General features: G+C 49.5%; 8 protein-coding genes across 8 annotated transcripts; 5 read left to right on the top strand and 3 right to left on the bottom strand.

The window, feature by feature from the left end:
* The first annotated feature begins 1352 nt into the window (after nt 1–1352).
* Nucleotides 1353–1848, top strand: N7516_000996 (Dabb family protein). Its single transcript, XM_057213718.1, has 4 exons — nt 1353–1377; nt 1441–1527; nt 1585–1720; nt 1773–1848. The coding sequence occupies exons 1-4, from the start codon at nt 1359–1361 to the stop codon at nt 1831–1833; spliced, it is 303 nt and encodes a 100-aa protein (XP_057075601.1). The 5' UTR covers nt 1353–1358; the 3' UTR covers nt 1834–1848.
* Nucleotides 1849–2172: 324 nt separating this feature from the next.
* N7516_000997 (tRNA maturation protein LHP1) lies at nt 2173–3500 on the bottom strand (the record flags this gene model as incomplete). The annotated part of the gene is made up of 3 exons (XM_057213719.1): nt 2173–2272; nt 2331–3121; nt 3177–3500. 3 exons carry the CDS (start codon nt 3498–3500, stop codon nt 2173–2175), a joined length of 1215 nt encoding a protein of 404 aa, XP_057075602.1.
* Nucleotides 3501–4765: 1265 nt separating this feature from the next.
* chsD (chitin synthase D) lies at nt 4766–6799 on the top strand (the record flags this gene model as incomplete). The annotated part of the gene is made up of 1 exon (XM_057213720.1): nt 4766–6799. The coding sequence occupies one exon, from the start codon at nt 4766–4768 to the stop codon at nt 6797–6799; it is 2034 nt and encodes a 677-aa protein (XP_057075603.1).
* Nucleotides 6800–7471: 672 nt separating this feature from the next.
* Nucleotides 7472–9859, top strand: hsp88 (Hsp70 chaperone Hsp88; the record flags this gene model as incomplete). Its single annotated transcript, XM_057213721.1, has 4 exons — nt 7472–7546; nt 7672–7703; nt 7763–9506; nt 9572–9859. 4 exons carry the CDS (start codon nt 7472–7474, stop codon nt 9857–9859), a joined length of 2139 nt encoding a protein of 712 aa, XP_057075604.1.
* A 2165-nt stretch (nt 9860–12024) lies between these two features.
* Nucleotides 12025–13002, top strand: N7516_001000 (BRcat and Rcat domain-containing protein; the record flags this gene model as incomplete). The annotated part of the gene is made up of 1 exon (XM_057213722.1): nt 12025–13002. The coding sequence occupies one exon, from the start codon at nt 12025–12027 to the stop codon at nt 13000–13002; it is 978 nt and encodes a 325-aa protein (XP_057075605.1).
* A 54-nt stretch (nt 13003–13056) lies between these two features.
* On the bottom strand, nt 13057–13503 carry N7516_001001 (uncharacterized protein; the record flags this gene model as incomplete). Its single annotated transcript, XM_057213723.1, has 2 exons — nt 13057–13306; nt 13346–13503. 2 exons carry the CDS (start codon nt 13501–13503, stop codon nt 13057–13059), a joined length of 408 nt encoding a protein of 135 aa, XP_057075606.1.
* A 772-nt stretch (nt 13504–14275) lies between these two features.
* On the top strand, nt 14276–15319 carry N7516_001002 (putative zinc metalloproteinase; the record flags this gene model as incomplete). Its single annotated transcript, XM_057213724.1, has 1 exon — nt 14276–15319. The coding sequence occupies one exon, from the start codon at nt 14276–14278 to the stop codon at nt 15317–15319; it is 1044 nt and encodes a 347-aa protein (XP_057075607.1).
* A 169-nt stretch (nt 15320–15488) lies between these two features.
* kat1 (putative 3-ketoacyl-CoA ketothiolase (Kat1)) lies at nt 15489–16864 on the bottom strand (the record flags this gene model as incomplete). The annotated part of the gene is made up of 3 exons (XM_057213725.1): nt 15489–16493; nt 16559–16739; nt 16794–16864. The coding sequence occupies 3 exons, from the start codon at nt 16862–16864 to the stop codon at nt 15489–15491; spliced, it is 1257 nt and encodes a 418-aa protein (XP_057075608.1).
* Nucleotides 16865–17022: the final 158 nt, after the last annotated feature.

A 17022-nucleotide genomic window follows, 5' to 3' on the forward strand; every position in this document is an offset into this window, starting at 1 on the left:
CATTGGAATTCTTCTAGGTATTAGTAGTGAACATTGAAACATGAAAGTCTACCAATCTTGTCCATAGTACCCCCGTACTCCGTATAATAATATGCATATCAACCCTTAAAACTACCGAAGTAACGCCCTCGAGGCGTTTGTGGAGGTGGCCTTGGCAAAGCCGCATATGACACGTACCCTTTGAGCTCCGCATTTACTCCATTGGGGGCGGTTTCACGATATCACGTAAGCAGGCACAATTTCCAAGGTTGCAAGGTTGAACTAACCAGTTTGATGTTAGAGCTTCCAAGATTGTCCTCTATAATTGTAGCATTGAATTTGGTAGTACTACATAGTTCGTCGTCGGGAAAGACTCGATAACGTCCTACAGTGTGCTACATATGGATATCTTGAAACTACATCATTCCTATCCCAGGTCTGGTTCTGCAGTGAAGGATTAACTACACAGGGGTGTCCTTATCAAATGGAAAGAGTCAATTCAAAGTCCGAAAATGCAAAATGTCAGATTCAAAATCAACAATCAAAAAGTTTCCCCAAAATTACCGAGTGAGAGCCGATTATCCAAGTTCTTCTCCAATGTCTGTCTGGGTCCACTAGCTCAGTAGAAGTTTGACCTACATTCACCTCACTTGGATGAGTTTTATAGGAGGAAGCCATAGGAAACACAAGAAGGACAATGGAGCGCAGGTAGGATTACTATAAAAGGCCTAAGGAATATATAGTTCGACATTAGGATATCAAGAGTCCTGACCACAACGAGCATAGGAATATGATCTATAAAAGCTGTGTAGTAGCGGCGTGTGTAATCATGATGATGGCTAAAAGTAACTATAAACGCAGACGTTGAAATATAAAATCATGGGGAGCAGAACAGCTTTGATGACCAACCGTATGGTAAAGTCGAAAATCTAGTTAGATAGTGAAAGCGTAATGCCTGCTGTGTAGAATATTTCCACTGACAGAAATTGGAAGAGCCAGATATGTAATTATAATCATATCTCCAAAGTGGCTGTCATTTTATACACAAAGAATATCCCGATGGAAGAATCGTGTAGAAGTATACTAAGGTGAGTGAGATATATATAGCCGATTGAGGTCCGAACATATGTAATTATAACAAGGGTTATTATGAATACCACAACATACAAGACTAATTAACAACAAGGCAATCATTGAGTAGAATCCAAAGTATACTGTTGCCATCGAGGGCTATATCACCGGCGTAGGTAGAAGACATATCGGACATCCGCCGAGAACCCCACCGCGCACCCCGCATAGTGACACAATCACCGGCTACATACATAAACTTGAGCAACGTACATCTATCCTTAGTTGTAGAGAGTCAGCCAACAGCCAAAATGCCAGTTTATCACATCGGTGAGTTGAACGCAGCCGAGTGTCATAAAGGCACGCATAGAGCCTCACTAACCAACCTCCAAGTCCTCTTCCGCCTTAAGCCCGGCGTTACCCCGGCCCAGATCGCCACCTGGAAGGAAACATGCCATGGAATGGTGGGAAAGATTCCTGGTAGGTGAAACCCTGAAGTTCAGATTGAGACAATTTCTCATGGGAACTTCGCAATAGGACTGCTGTCGCTGAAGAGTGGCCCCCCACTGCCGATTTCGATTCCCCGTGCCCAAGGTTTCGATATGGGACTTGTTGCTGTTTTGGAGACGGCTGAGCATATCGCTACCTATGCGGTGCACCCTGCGCATTTGGAGTAAGTTTTCTTCGTCAGGGTAGTGACTGGGCTGATTGCTGACACCTTGAAGGGTCCATAAGATGCGCGAGGAGCTGTGCGATGATACTTTGGCCTATGATCTAGAGTTCTAGACGCTCGATATATCTGTTGATATAGGCAGGTTTGGTATTAGTACTAAACTGCGTTTTATGGTAAGAAGAATTTTGAGAACAGTTCGTCCAAAAGTCTCATTTGTACATATCAAACCCCAGGCCCCGGTTAATCGTAGCCACAGAGGCCTGCCTAGCCAACCTGTGGATGCTCGTAATGAAATGACATAACGCCGAGAGAAGGTTCACCTCCATCAAATAGTCCGAAAACATAGGCAGGTCGGATCTCCAATCCGTAATACTTTTTGAATCCCGCCGATTGACCGAATCAGAGAACAAGAATTAAAGACAAGGCATTTCAATCCGCCGAAACTGGATACCTTATTCCTTGGCGTCCACCTTCTTGGCGGGGTGATCACCACCGTTGGTGCCCTCATCCTCGCGGGAGCGCTTCTGGGTGCTCTGCACGACAGGGACGCCACTAAAATATAAGTCAGCATTTTATACACTCACTGCGAGATAATATTGGGTTGACTTACCGAGAGTCCTTCTGGGCCTCACGGGGGGCCTGGAAGCCATTCTGTTGGTCCTCAGTGCGGCGTTCACGCCAGTCACGGCCATCACGGTCGTTGCGGTCACGACCATCGCGACCACCACGGCCGCGGCCACCACCACGGCCACGACCGCCGCGACCACCACGACCGCCACGTCCACCACGTCCACCACGGCCGCCGCCGTTGCGAGCGTTGGAGGGGTAGACGCTGCCGTTCTTGATTTCCTCGACCTTCTCGTCGCAGTACTCCTTCTTGCTCTTGAAAATCAGATCAGTGTCCTTCCACTGGGGCTTCTTCTCCAGAGCGAGGAAAGCCTTCTGCTTCTCCTCAGACTCAAACTCAACAAAGATGCTGCCCTTGAAGGTCTTGTCGTTGTGAGTGCGGCGCAGGCGGATGGCGTTGGTGGGACCGTAGGGGGCGAAAAGAGCCTCGATATCGAGCTGTGTAGTGGGCTCTTCCTCACCGAAGCCGAAGCCCTTGGCGTAGATGGAGCGGGCCATGGAGGCATCTTCGAAGACCTTGATGGCCTTGGCATCGTGCTCGTTCACGGACTCGGGGAGAGGGACCTTGCGCTTGACGGCGGTGTCGTTGTCAGTCAGCTCGACGTTCTCAGCGGTCTTGAGAGCTTCAACGATCGCGCTGAAAGGTTGGAAGCGGCGCATGCGCTTGAAAGAGTGGAGGAGCTCAAGGGGCACGGCGTTGTTGGCGCTGCCGCCAACCTTGGAGAGCAGGAACTTGTCCATGGGGAGGTTAGAATCGGAGAAGTAGAATTCGACCTATGGTGTGAGCGTTAGTTGAGATCTGGCGAGGGCGCGATTCCAATAGTCATACCTGCTTGCGAATCTGCACAGGGTCGTCGGTCTCCTCCTGGGTGGAAGGATCGAACTTGGCGTTGTTCTGGCGAGGGCCACGGTCACCGCGGCCATCGCGCTGGAAGCTGCGGGTCTCGCGCTTCTCAGTCTGGGACTCTGTGGTCTTCTCCTCAGCCTTCTCAGACTTCTCTCCGAGCTTAGCAGCTTCGGCGACAATGCGGGCCTCATCAGCGTCCTGGGCGGGCTGCTCGGTGGCGCCTTCCTCCTTCAGCTCAGCGAGGACATTCTGAACGTCCTTCTCAGCCTCAGTGTTGACAACGGGGGTCTTTTGTTCTTCGGCCATTGTTGCGAATTGTATGTGGAGACTATTTCAGATGTTTAGCAAAAAGGATGATAAGCAGGAAGATTCGACGCGACGGAGGTGAGTCAGAGAAAGCAGAAAGTGAACAAGGGATCGGAGAGAATTTATAGACAAAATCTGGGGGGTAATTGTGACAATACCTTTGTAGGATTGATCAATGCGCTATTCAGAATACTATTGCGCTTGTGACAATCTCGCAGCGGGGAGAATCTGGGAATTTTTTTTGAGCTCCATTGGCGCCTGAGGCAGAGAATAGTCCGTGAGTGGTTAGCGCGGATTCGAACCATTCCATTTTGGGTAATTCGACAAGTTTGCTATATACATTGTCTTCTATTGTCTGTATTGTATTCATAACAATTGGGATGACAAGTGGATAAATAGAAGTAGAAATTGGAATGTCTCAGCTGGATATATTCCAGTTTGACCCGTAGTACCTATCTAACGTTGGAAGTACATTATGTACATTATGTACATGATGTACTCATACGTTTGGTCAATATCGTCGCACCTTCCCAAAGGTCGTGACTAGATGATTTCTAAGGTTTATTAATAATGTACTGACTTCATTTCTTTCCTTGCCCAGGAACTCTCTCCTCAAACTCATCTTGTCACTGAGCATTCACCCTTATCAAATATCATCGTATATCTTCAGTGGAATATTCTTCTCAGGACAGTTGTACTCTGGGCATCCCCATTCACTCAGGGTTGTAATATTATCAGGCCGTGAGTTATAAGTGGCCGTCTGTCCACTCTGAGATCTCTAATTCCGCTAACCAACCGTGGTGTTAAGGCCTTCGTTCTCCACATACAATACCTTCGGACCCTTCAACATTGACTTGAAGTGCTATTGTCAATATCCAACAAGCTAGAAAGCAGGATCGACAAACCAAAATGATAATATCGCAAAGGGATTCGTCGGCCTGGGCGACCGGAGATGTAAGCTCTCTCCCACTGGGCTTGCGATAATCCTAACCACCCTCGACAGATAATCTACCTCTCAATTGTTGGCCCGTTGATGCTTGCAGCCCTGTTCGAATGGGTTCTCTGGCTGAGCGCCTTCCTCTACTGCCTGATAAAAGTGTGGATGAAAGCGGACCATTGGAGTATAAGAGTTCTGGCTGTGGTGATGATCTTCTTATTCACAGTGCTGCGGTAGGTTTCTTGGACATCGAGAGCTCATTGCCTGGCAGATTTATTCCGGGACATGGCTGATGAACACGTTTGATAGACTGGCATTCCTTCCAGTCATGCTCGTGACACTGCCGTTGCCGCCACAGGTCACGGCTGGCTTACCCCACGAAATGGTGCATGGATTTCAAGTGTTCGCATTCTGGGCCTTCTCTGTTCTGCTAATCGGGCCATGGCTATTCTGTGTTTACGCACTTGCCACCAATTCACTGGGGAGGAAAAAGAGGATCAAACGAGTCCTTGATGATCGGACGGCTCCGAAGACTGTGGTTGTGATGCCAGTATACAAGGAGGACCCAAGTATCTTGATTAAAGCCATCAATTCCGTGGTTGACTGCGACTATCCTGCAAATTGCATCCATGTTTTTCTTTCATACGACGGTGGCAAGGTGGACGAGCCGTATCTCCGTGTTCTCGACCATCTCGGCATCCCGATCACACTGGAGAGCTATCCTCAGAGCATTGACTGTATTTATAAGGGTGCACGGATCACGGTATCTCGCTTCAAACATGGCGGTAAAAGGAACTGCCAAAAGCATACTTTCAAGCTTATCGACAAGGTTTATGCCGAGTACCTGAAGAGACATGACAATCTGTTTGTTCTTTTCATCGATTCCGACTGCATTCTTGATCGAGTTTGCTTGCAGAACTTCATGTACGACATGGAACTTAAGCCAGGCAGCAAGCGCAATATGCTTGCAATGACGGGCATCATTACGTCGACGACGGAGAGAAACAGCCTACTAACGATTCTTCAAGACATGGAATATGTTCATGGCCAGCTGTTTGAACGATCCGTTGAGTCTGGCTGTGGTGCGGTGACTTGTCTCCCTGGAGCTTTGACCATTTTACGCTTCTCGGCTTTCCGCAAGATGGCCAAGTATTACTTTTCTGACAAGGCCGAGCAATGCGAAGATCTCTTCGACTACGGAAAATGTCATCTTGGGGAAGACCGATGGCTCACTCACCTGTTCATGATTGGCGCCACAGAACGCTACCAAATCCAGCTATGTATGAGCGCCTTCTGCAAGACCGAGGCCGTCCAGACCTTTAGTACTCTCTTGAAGCAACGCCGACGATGGTTTTTAGGTTTCATCACTAACGAGGTTTGTATGATCACTGATCTCCGGCTCTGGGTGCGCTATCCCCTTCTGTGTCTGGTTCGATTCATGCAAAACACCATCCGAACGACCGCACTGCTCTTTTCCATCATGGTCATTGCACTGATTACAACCTCAAAGAAGGTGGATGATCTTCCCGTGGGATTCATGGGGGTCTCCTTGGGGTTGAATTATTTACTCATGCTATACTTTGGCCTGCGTCTCGGACGCTATAAAGCCTGGCTTTACCCACTCATGTTCATTGTGAACCCGTTTTTCAACTGGATTTACATAGTCTATGGTATTTTCACAGCCGGTCAGCGAACTTGGGGTGGACCACGGGCCGATGCTGCTACTGCTGATGACCATACTACGCCAGGAGAAGCAGTTGAACGGGCAAAAGAGCAGGGCGATGAGCTCAATGTGAACGTCGATACGTTCCGCAACAGCCTCGTGCGCCGGAGATCCGTCCCCGTCCGCCCATCGGAGAATGTGGAAGGTCGATTTGCACCTGCCAAGCAGGTACTCGATGAGGTTTGTGTCGACACAACCGGCTCTGGGCCCGCACTTGCACGCATGGTCAACGCGATGGAAAATCCCCAACAATCTCAGTACCAGTCACCTCCTGTCTTTCACCAATCGAATGACTCTACGCTTACTATATCGTCGGATTGCGGTTCTAGCTCGGTCGCCACACCACAGAACGTGGAAACCCTTCTGATGAGTGAAGAAGAAAAAAAGAAGCTCTATTATGCCCGCCAAGGCCGGGCTGCAGCGGACTCGGTGACCTTTGATGGCCACAATTCGGAGAATAGCGTCGATGATGGAGTCGCTCTTCGGCCTATGGTTTCTGCTTCCGAGCATGATGACTCGGGACTCACCCGGTCACCAGGAGCATACCACCCTGGGCATTCTGAAAGCACTCCGGTCTACACGGAGCCAGAACCTGTGGTGCCGAGCGACTTGGCGCCGAGCAGCTTTCAAACCCCGTGATCCACCTCATGATAATTATTGTCTAACAGGAACACATGTACCAAGAGCATGACGTCAGTTTGGTTCTTTTTTTTCCTCTTTTTTTCCTCTTTTTTTCTCCTTTTTTTTTTTTTTTTTTTGTCCGACTGAATCGCCCCAGCATAGCTTTTTTGGCCATCCTATTCTTATGTTTTTGAACCTGGCGATTGTGCTTTGTCTTGCCCTCTATAGTTTTTAGAATCCAAATTACTTTTCAAGTCCAACAGCATATAATGATGTAGCCAATGATCCACCATAGATTCCTCATAGGGCGGTGATTGATTTTTATTCTGCCTGGCAGGAATAGGCGGTGAAGGTGGGTAGTCCAGCAGCCGCCAGAAGGTTCGATGAGATACCAGCAAAATCCGGATGCTAAGAAAGGTATATAGACCAGTCGGAGTGAGGGAAAAGAAAGAAAGAAGGCACTCTCTGACACATTTTACGTTATCCATTATACCCCAAACTTGAAAATCCCTTAGTTCGGCGCCTAAAGAACAGCCAGACCGCTTGACAACTTGGTCATCGCCCCTCCAATAATAGTGGAGTGGCGTGCAAATTCTCCCCTCTGTCTTCTCTCACTTTTCTTCCTTTGAATCTTCCATCTCCCTCTACCTCCCTACCTCCTATATTCCCCCCCACCTACTTTCTTCCATAATGAGTGTCGTCGGCATAGATTTGGGTGCGCAAAGCACCAAAATTGGTGTTGCCCGTAATAAGGGCATTGACATTGTGCGTATTACCCCACGGTATTGATTATTGATTCAGATTTGCAATGTTCTATCAGGATGAATCTCAGGATGAATCATGACCGCACCAATCAGAACAATTGCGCTAACTACTTGTTCACATTATAGATTACCAATGAGGTTTCTAACCGTCAGACCCCGTACGTCCCAAGAACCCCCCGCTGTTTGACGATAACAATACTGATTTCAACTGTTTTAGCTCCGTTGTTGGATTCACACCCCGCAGCCGTAACCTCGGTGAGGCCGCTAAAGGTGGAGAGATCTCAAACTTGAAGAACACCGTCGGCTCCCTCAAGCGCCTGATCGGCCGTTCTTTCAACGACCCCGATGTCGCCATCGAGCAGGAATACAACACATGCGCCCTGGTTGACGTCAACGGCCAGGCTGGTGTCGAGGTCAACTACCTCGGCAAGAAGGAGAAGTTCACAGCGACTCAGTTGGTCGCTTCCTATCTTGGAAAGATCAAGGACATCACCTCGAAGGAATTGCGCGCTCCCGTCTCCGATGTTACCGTCAGCGTTCCTGCTTGGTTCACTGATGTTCAGCGCCGTGCTATGATTGACGCTGGTGACATTGCCGGTCTCAACATCCTGCGTCTCATCAACGACACCACCGCTACCGCTCTCGGCTGGGGTATCACCAAGTTGGATCTCCCCGCCCCCGAGGAGAAGCCCCGCCGTGTGATGTTCGTCGACATTGGTTACTCCGACTACACCGCGTCCATTGTTGAGTTCCGCAAGGGTGAGCTCAACGTTAAGGCTACCGCCTACGATCGTCACTTCGGTGGCCGTAACTTTGACAAGGCTCTGACCGAGCACCTCGCCGTCGAGTTCAAGGAGAAGTTTAAGATTGACATTCACACTAACGGCAAGGCCTGGACCCGTACCTTGGTTGCTGCCGAGAAGCTCAAGAAGGTCCTGTCCGCTAACGCCCAGGCACCTCTGAGCGTCGAGTCCCTTATGGATGATACTGACGTCCGCGCTATGCTCAAGCGTGAGGAGCTCGAGCTTATGGTCAAGCCCCTCCTTGACCGCCTGACCGCTCCTCTGGAACAGGCACTCGCCGAAGCCAAGCTTCAGGTTGAGGACATTGACTATATCGAGATGGTTGGTGGCTGCACCCGTGTTCCCGCTATTAAGGACACCGTCTCCAAGTTCTTCGGCAAGGGTCTGTCCTTCACTCTGAACCAGGATGAGGCCATTGCCCGCGGTTGTGCTTTCAGCTGTGCTACCCTCTCCCCCGTTTTCCGTGTCCGCGACTTCGCCGTTCACGACATTGTCAACTACCCCATTGACTTCACCTGGGAGCAGTCCCCCGAGATCCCCGATGAGGACACTAGCCTCACTGTCTTCAGCCGTGGCAACGTCATGCCTTCTACCAAGATTCTCACCTTCTACCGCAAGCAGCCCTTCGATCTCGAGGCCCGATACTCCGACGCCGAGGCTATGCCCGGCAAAGTCAACCCTTGGATTGGCCGCTTCTCCGTCAAGGGTGTCCAGGCTGACGCAAACAACGACTTCATGATTTGCAAGCTCAAGGCCCGCCTCAACCTGCACGGTATTCTCAACGTCGAGTCTGGATACTACGTCGAGGATATGGAGGTCGAGGAGCCCGTCGAGGAGGAGAAGAAGGAGGGTGACATGGACACCGACTCCAAGGAGGAGCAGCCCAAGAAGACCCGCAAGGTTAAGAAGCAGGTTCGCAAGGGTGATCTCCCCATTGCCTCCGCCACTGGTGGCTTCGACCAGGCCACCAAGGAGGCCTGGACCGAGCGTGAGAACGCTATGTACATGGAGGACAAGCTCGTCGCCGAGACCGACGAGAAGAAGAACGAGCTCGAGGCCTCCATCTACGAGCTCCGTGACAAGATCGACGGCGTTTACGCCGAGTTCGCCAGCGAGGAGGAGAAGGAGAAGTTGAAGTCCAAGCTTATGGACACCGAGGTGAGTTTCGAGCCAGTATTTGTAAATCATTATTATAGACCAACCATACTAACGCATCATCGCAGGACTGGCTCTACGAAGACGGTGAGGACACCATCAAGTCCGTCTACGTCGCCAAGATGGACGACATCCGCTTCATTGCCGGCCCCATTATCCAGCGCTATAAGGAGAAGGTTGAGGCCGAGCGTGACGCCGTCCGCAAGGCCGACGAGGAGGCCGCCGCCAAGCGTCGCGCTGAGATCGAGGCCAAGAAGGCCGAAGAGAACGCCAAGAAGCCCGCCGAGGGTGATGCCGAGATGAAGGATGCCCCCGCCGAAGGCGAGGCCCAGGCTGAGACTGAGGAGAAGCAGTAAATGCATTCCCGTTATATTGGAAAAATTTACTGATGTGTTTACTTTTTTGAGTTGGGCATGCGAGCCCCAATTTCAAAACTGCGGTTTATTCTGATCCATCATGGTTTGGGGTGAGTCGCTGCGTTATGACGAAAAGGACCTTTTTAAGAGATGTTTCATGGAGCTAGAGATTTCCATCGGCTTTAATCGTTGACCACTTTTTTTTCTTGTTCTAATGGCAAACGGTTATGGTGTAGATCGTTTCTGTTCCTTTGGATGTTTATGAATAGATGAAAATATACTCACTGCCTTTGTCTTCAATTCTTGAGATCCATAGAAAAGTATCAGCATGACTTGGTCTCGCTGCCAAGTATCATCCTAGACCTTAATGCCTAATGCCCAACACACTAACCATAGGCCAGTGAAAGAGAAAATCACCTGCCCTTTCTTACATAACTAGCGCCGCGCTAGTGTTCGGCACTCCAGTTTATAAAGTTCCAACGCTGCCCCACCACCGGCGTTTTCCGTCTCTGATTGGTCGCTGGTGACCTTTGTTCCTGACCATGGAACTATCTCATCTATGTTGTACAACATAATTGACCAGTCTGAGGGTTCGAAAACGAGGCAGATCGATGTAAAAATACAACCGACCCCACATTAATAGATGACACGCCTTTGCTAGTTCCAGGATTCCTGCCGAGATTCCATATCAGACCCATTTGCGCTGGATAACTGGATGGCCCGTTTTCTGACCGGGCACTCTTCTCTCCGTGGATACGTAGTTCTCTATGTCGATATAGAGTAGAATGAATTTCCCCTAAAACCTTCTCCTGCTAAAAGTGTCTTCCTATTGCGCCTGGGACGTTGTGATATTAGCTGAAACATTTCCGGAGCACCAAATAATATAATGACAGGCGTTGGTACATGATGCTATGTTCGCTTTGTTGAAATACTTGGCCGCAGTTGCTTCGATACCACTGCATAACGCCGTTTTGCTTGATAAACCGTTCCTAGTATGGACGCTCTGTATCTCATCCTCCTGGCCGCATAGACACGATGTATATAGTCCCAAATGCATGTTGACGATTGTGTTCCCTCAGGTTAAATATGGATCGGGACTGGCGTCGTGCAGGCCTGTGATTAGCGGTTATTATCTCCTAGAAGTTGACTAGAGTAATCTATAGGAGGCGTCGCCCGTAGGAGAGTGATCAGACTCCGGGCTGTCAATATCCAGCTCCACTTATCTACGTGCTGACAAAACTTACTTGAATAAGTAGAATCCGGGAAGGTTTGATGGTAAGTACGTTGAGGATCTGTAATGTGAACGTCCCAACATGTTAAAGGGCATGATGGAGTTTGCTTCCAGATAATAGAAGCATGGAATTAGGTTGGATTTGAGAAAGAGAGGGGAACAATGACAAACCAAGGTTTAGCAATCATAGACGGTAACTATCATATGGGAGGAGATGAGGCAGAGACCGATGACCAATGTGGTACTTGTGTGCTTGTCTCTAGTGAAATCGTAGAAACAGCCCTATCACAACTCTATGCTCCAATTGGACGGCTTACCTACGGGCGACCAAATATGCCATCCGAACATAACTCTCTCGTTGGTTATTACGTCACCGCCTGGTTCATTACTGTTTTATTTGTATACTATACACTTACAGATTCAATTCAGATTCAGTTCAGATTCAGTTAGTAAGATAGTAAGATAGTAAGAAATCAAGAGTCAAGACTTAAGATTTAGGAGTATAAAGAGCCCGGTGTTAAAAAATTAATATCGTATTTTAATAATTCTTCCTCTGCTTTCTCCCCACATAATAACAGGTTGCTCAACAGTATTCATTTATAAAAATACTATATAAAGTAACTATAGATTCAACAATGGTACTTGTGCCTGGCAATATAAACCCATGAGAGAGTTATGTGTCGGGTGGCATACGCATCAAAGATAAGCAAAGTTTGATATTCGTTCAAAAAGCTGTTATGTGTTGACCGGGCGTGACTATGTTTTACCATAATTCCGAATAATCAATCTTTCTTATTCTTTCTACTCTCTCTGTTTGACTCCAGTCTCCCTCTTTCTTTTTCATCCTTCCACCTCTTTCCCCACACATACCCCCTTGACCAGTCATTTCTCCTTACATTGTACCACACCTTCGAGTTGTAGCCTATCGCTCAGGATGGAGCAAGATCAAGACAAACAAATAATCCTCCGGCTTCTTCTAGAAGACCTGAATGATCTCGAGAACAGCCAGAAAGGAAAACAGGCGGCAGGAAAGGAGTCGGACCTTGAAATTGCCATCGCGTGCTTGAGACAGGATATTCGAATCGCCCAGATTTCCATCGAGGACGAGATATTGGCGGTTAGCACGAGTACCGCAATTGTCACTGATCAAAAAATACTGGCATCTCTCCAACATCAGGAAAGAGTTGCCAATCAGGACCGCCAATTCGCCCTCTCTCTGAACAATGGAACCCGGACCTCCAATCACATTTCAAACCTCTCGATGATACCCGAGATCACATCGCCAGACGACGATGACGACGCTGTTTCCATTGTCATGGGGGATCTCATGAGCCGGATGACTCTGAGTGACAAAGCATCTAATAACGGAGAAGGTCCCTCGCGCATACATTCACCGCGAACAAGCAACTTAATGCGAGAGTGCGTGTCCTGCTTTACAAAAGTCAATAATATTATGTTCAAGGGTTCGTGCGGCCACGAGTTTTGCCGCGACTGCACGAGACAGATGTTCCTTGGTGCCATCAAAGACGAGGAGTTGTACCCGCCTCGTTGTTGCGGAAATGTCATTCCACCTGGAGTTGCCTTGAGAATCCTTAGCTATGACGAGCTTCGACGCTTCGCCGAAAGAGCCCTCGAATGGACCGCGAAAGATCGTCTCTACTGCGCTGAGCCAACATGCTCAAAGTTCATTCCTCCGTTTGCCATTCAAGACGAGCACGGCACTTGCCCCGAATGTCACCGGCAGACTCATGTACCATGTCGCTCCCTCGCCCATCCTCGTGTCGACTGCCCAATGGACGAACCTCTTCATGCTGTACTTGAAATGGCCGATGCGGCGAAATGGAAGCGATGCTTCAACTGCCGGACTATGGTAGAGCTCCGCCACGGTTGCAATCATATGACCTGTCGGTAAGCAAGCAATGTCTCTCACAACAACAACATACATATTATACTACATGAATAAAGACTAATGATTGGCAGCTGCGGACGCGAATTTTGCTATGTGTGTGGTTTGGTTTGGAAAACATGTGAGTGCCCGCTCTGGCACGAGAATAGGCTCGAGGAAATGGCCATCCAAGCGGTAGATGAGGAGGTGCCGGCCAATGCCAATATCCATGTCCGCCAAAATGCATTCAACCAGATAGTCTATGACCTGCAACAACACGAGAACAACGGATGCGAGCATCACAGGAACTCGCAATGGGTTTGGCGTAACACTGGAAGTTTGCAGTGTGAGGTCGGGAACCATCACCTACCTGAGTACATTTTCATGTGCAAGGGTTGTCGGATGCGGGCCTGCAACCATTGCCGAAGACACAGATTGAGATAGTTCTCTGCCCTTGATTCTTGCTTGCAAGCCTGTTCCGCTGCAGGAAGAGGCTGAGTAGACAACCGAAGGACAGCTGGAAGACATGGGTTTGGTGACGGGGTTTCGGTTTTATTCATTCATACAAAGTCCGCGTAGTCCCAGTCGAAGGGCGAGTCTCATTTTTTGGATTCCTCTTCGGGTCTTGGGGCTCATCTAGCAAATCATGGACCTGGTGTTACTTTGACCAAAGATATTCTGCTCGCAGTTTGGGCGCAATTGTTTTCGAAACTCAAAAGAAAAAAAGAGAAAAAGAAAGAAAAAGAAAGAAAAAGAAAGACAAAGACAAAGACAAAGAAAACCACATTTTTGCTTCACTCGACCAGCGGAGATGATATTGACATAAAGATTGTGTACAGCACTTTTTGCAGTTTCCAATAAATTATCTTGTCAGTTTATGAGTGTATCACTGTAGAACCAAGTAAAGAGGGTCCAGCCACAGATATGCTGTCGAATTCACGAAGATCGATAGATTTCAAATGGTCATGGTAATGTGCACTAGCACTCATAGTTATCATCCAACGATCCTCGGCAACTTTCTGTTATGTTGTCTTGTTTTAGTCGGCAGAGACTACCGTATGGCTAAGCTCGGCTGGGCATGGTGCCTTACTGCCTGAGGCACCAATTGCCCTGGATTTAAACATCACGTGCCAGAGCGGGCTCTGGAGGGCTTATCTCCGTGCTGACAAACCCTATCCCCGTGGAACCAGTTCGAATTCGCCCGCGCCTGCCTATTTGGGTCATATAAGTGGTTTTTTCTTGTCGCGAGTTCATTTCCCACGCGCTCTTTCTCTGCAATCGCCTATCTAAAGACGTTATAATGGACTCCCTAAAGGAGCTAACCGTCCACCACCACGGGACCCCGCATATAATTCAAGTCTCCGCCTCAGCGACCCTACAAGACCTCACCTCCGAGATAGAGCGCATCCTAAACATCCCCATCGACAACCAAAAGCTCCTCATAGCCCCAAAGCCAGGGATGCAGAAAGCACCTTTTCCACCAACTCTCCTCTCCGCAATTCTCCAAACCTCCTCCCCCAAATTCAAGATCACCCTCCTCGGCACCCCCGCCAAAGCAATCGCCGATCTGCACGAACAATCCGCCAGCGAACAGCGACGACAAGAATCACGAGCTGCCGCCCTAAGCGCCGCAAGACGCAACAAACAAACACCGTCTTCCAGCCGTAGCGGCGGCATCCACACCATCTCATCCTCAGCCAACAACTACACCTTCCACCGTCTCCTCCCACTATCCTACCTCCCCAACCCAGACCGCTCTCTCGACTTCCTGAAACGCCTGCGAGATGACCCAGGTATCCGCGCCGCCATGACAAAACACAAGTTCTCCGTACCGCTCTTGACGGAAATGAACCCAGCGGAACACACGACGAGCGAGTCGCGGACGCTAGGTCTGAACCGGAATAAAGGCGAGGTGATTGAGTTGCGTTTGCGAACGGATGCCTATGACGGATACCGTGATTACCGTACCATTCGGAAGACGCTGTGTCATGAGCTTGCGCATTGCGTGTTCGGGCCTCATGACCGCGACTTCTGGGATTTGACGTCGCAGATCGAGAAGGAGGTTGAGCGTGCTGATTGGAAGTCTGGTGGGAATCAGTTGTCTAGTCAGGAGTTTTATAATCCTGGTGATTGGGATAACGTTCAGGGCGGGGAGGAGTTTGATGAGTGTGGATGGACCGGTGGGGAGTTTGTTCTCGGTGGATTGCAAGGTGACTCGACTGGAGGTCGTGGTGGAAATGGTGCCTCTGGTGGGACGCTTTCTCGCAGGGAAATCATGGCGCGGGCTGCGGAGGAGAGGATGAAGAGGGAGAGTCAGGCCGGGAAGCAAGATGATGCTAAGTGATATCATTCCTGCCTGATCATTTGGTGCACTATCCTTTTCATGATTTATGAGTTCTTCTTGCTTTTGGCTTATATAGCCTTTGATACCATACTATTCGTTTGTAATTAACGCATTTTTGTACATTGCAGATATATAGTTATTGTCATCTAATTAGACTATTTCGGGATATTTACAACTGCTCGTTGACAAAGAGACCAGCCATACCCTGTCCAGTTCCAATACACATGGAAGTGACCAAAACCTTACTCTTTGTCCGGCGAGCCTCGCTCAGAATGGTCGCGATTTGACGCGCACCTGTTGCGCCGAGCGGGTGACCAATGGCAATAGCACCGCCACGAGGGTTGACCTTGGCGTAGTCAAGGCCAAGGTTATTAACACAGTAGACCGCCATGGAGGCGAAAGCCTCGTTGATCTCGTAGATATCGATATCATTCTTATCAAGCTGGAACTTGCTCAGCAGCTTGGGGATAGCGGCAGTTGGGCCGATACCCATAACGCGAGGGGGAACACCGGCAACGGTAGCGCCACAGAACTTGGCAAGGATAGGCTGGTTCAGCTCAATAGCCTTGGAGCGACGCATGAGCAGAACAGAAGCGGCACCATCGGTAACCTGACTGGAGTTTCCACCAGTGGACTTATCACCGAACTGCGGGAACGCAGGGCGAATCTTGGAAAGCGACTCGAAAGTCGTACCGGGACGAATACCATCATCGCGGGACAGAGTCACCTGCTTAACCTCGCCAGTCTTGGGGTCCTTAACCTTGACAGCGATAGGAGCAATCTCGTCATCGAGCCAGCCATTCTTCTGGGCAGCCTCAGCACGACGGAACGACTCAGCAGCATATCGGTCCTGCTGCTCGCGGGGGATATCGAAGTCCTTGCCGATGTTCTCGGAAGTCTGACCCATGGGCTGCATGCAGTCGGCGGCTTCCTGGTTGCGCAGGACCTCCTCGTTAAATGGCTGCTCCAGTCGGTCGCCAGCAGCGGACATCAGCTCCGCACCCATAGCGACACCGATGTCGATGGCACCTAGCTGGATCTGGTTCGCGATATCCTGTACGGCCTTCAGTCCGGATGAGCAGAAGCGGTTCACTGTTGAGGCACCGGCGGTGTGGGGGATGCCGGCGGCAAGAGCTGCGGCGCGGACCATGTAGGCGGCTTTGACTTCGTTGACCTGTCTTTATGGTTAGAATATGCCATCTATGGATTTGTAGAGTAGAGGAAAGAGATTAAACATACGTTTCCGAGGCAGACATCCTCGATCAGAGCAGGGTCAATCTGTGACTTGGCCAAAGTCTCCTTCAACAGGGCGTAGAGCAGGTAGTCCAATTCTGTGTCCTTGAACCCGCCCTTACGGGCCTTGGTCAGGGGTGTGCGAATTGCTAGGGTGATGACCACATCATCGGGGTTCTTTTGTGTGCTACGTTTGCTTGTTAAATTTATAAACCACAACTAGGCTCCTTTGAGGACTTACATAGCAGCAAGGCCGTTGGTGGCGCCGGGCTTGAGGTGGCTCAGGAGCGAGCTTAAACGATCTGCGGCCATGATGTATGAAGGTAGATAGACTGCATAGATTATCTAGTCAGTTTTCTGCTCTTCTTCGCTTCTGCAGCTTATCTTTGTTCAAGATGCCGACTATTGGCATGGAAGTTTTCGGTGTTAATGCGGGGAAGCTTGTGCGGAGATTTGGGCGAGGAAAGTGA

Source organism: Penicillium verrucosum (genome assembly GCF_028828655.1).
Source record: "Penicillium verrucosum strain IBT 35672 chromosome Unknown utg000001l_segment0_segment0, whole genome shotgun sequence".
NCBI classification, from domain to species: Eukaryota; Fungi; Ascomycota; class Eurotiomycetes; order Eurotiales; family Aspergillaceae; genus Penicillium; species Penicillium verrucosum.

Coding starts and splice junctions, on each gene's coding strand:
- N7516_000996 (XM_057213718.1), top strand. Junction 1,528..1,584: donor AATGGTGGGAAAGATTCCTG/GTAGGTGAAACC, acceptor ACTTCGCAATAG/GACTGCTGTCGCTGAAGAGT. Junction 1,721..1,772: donor GTGCACCCTGCGCATTTGGA/GTAAGTTTTCTT, acceptor GACACCTTGAAG/GGTCCATAAGATGCGCGAGG.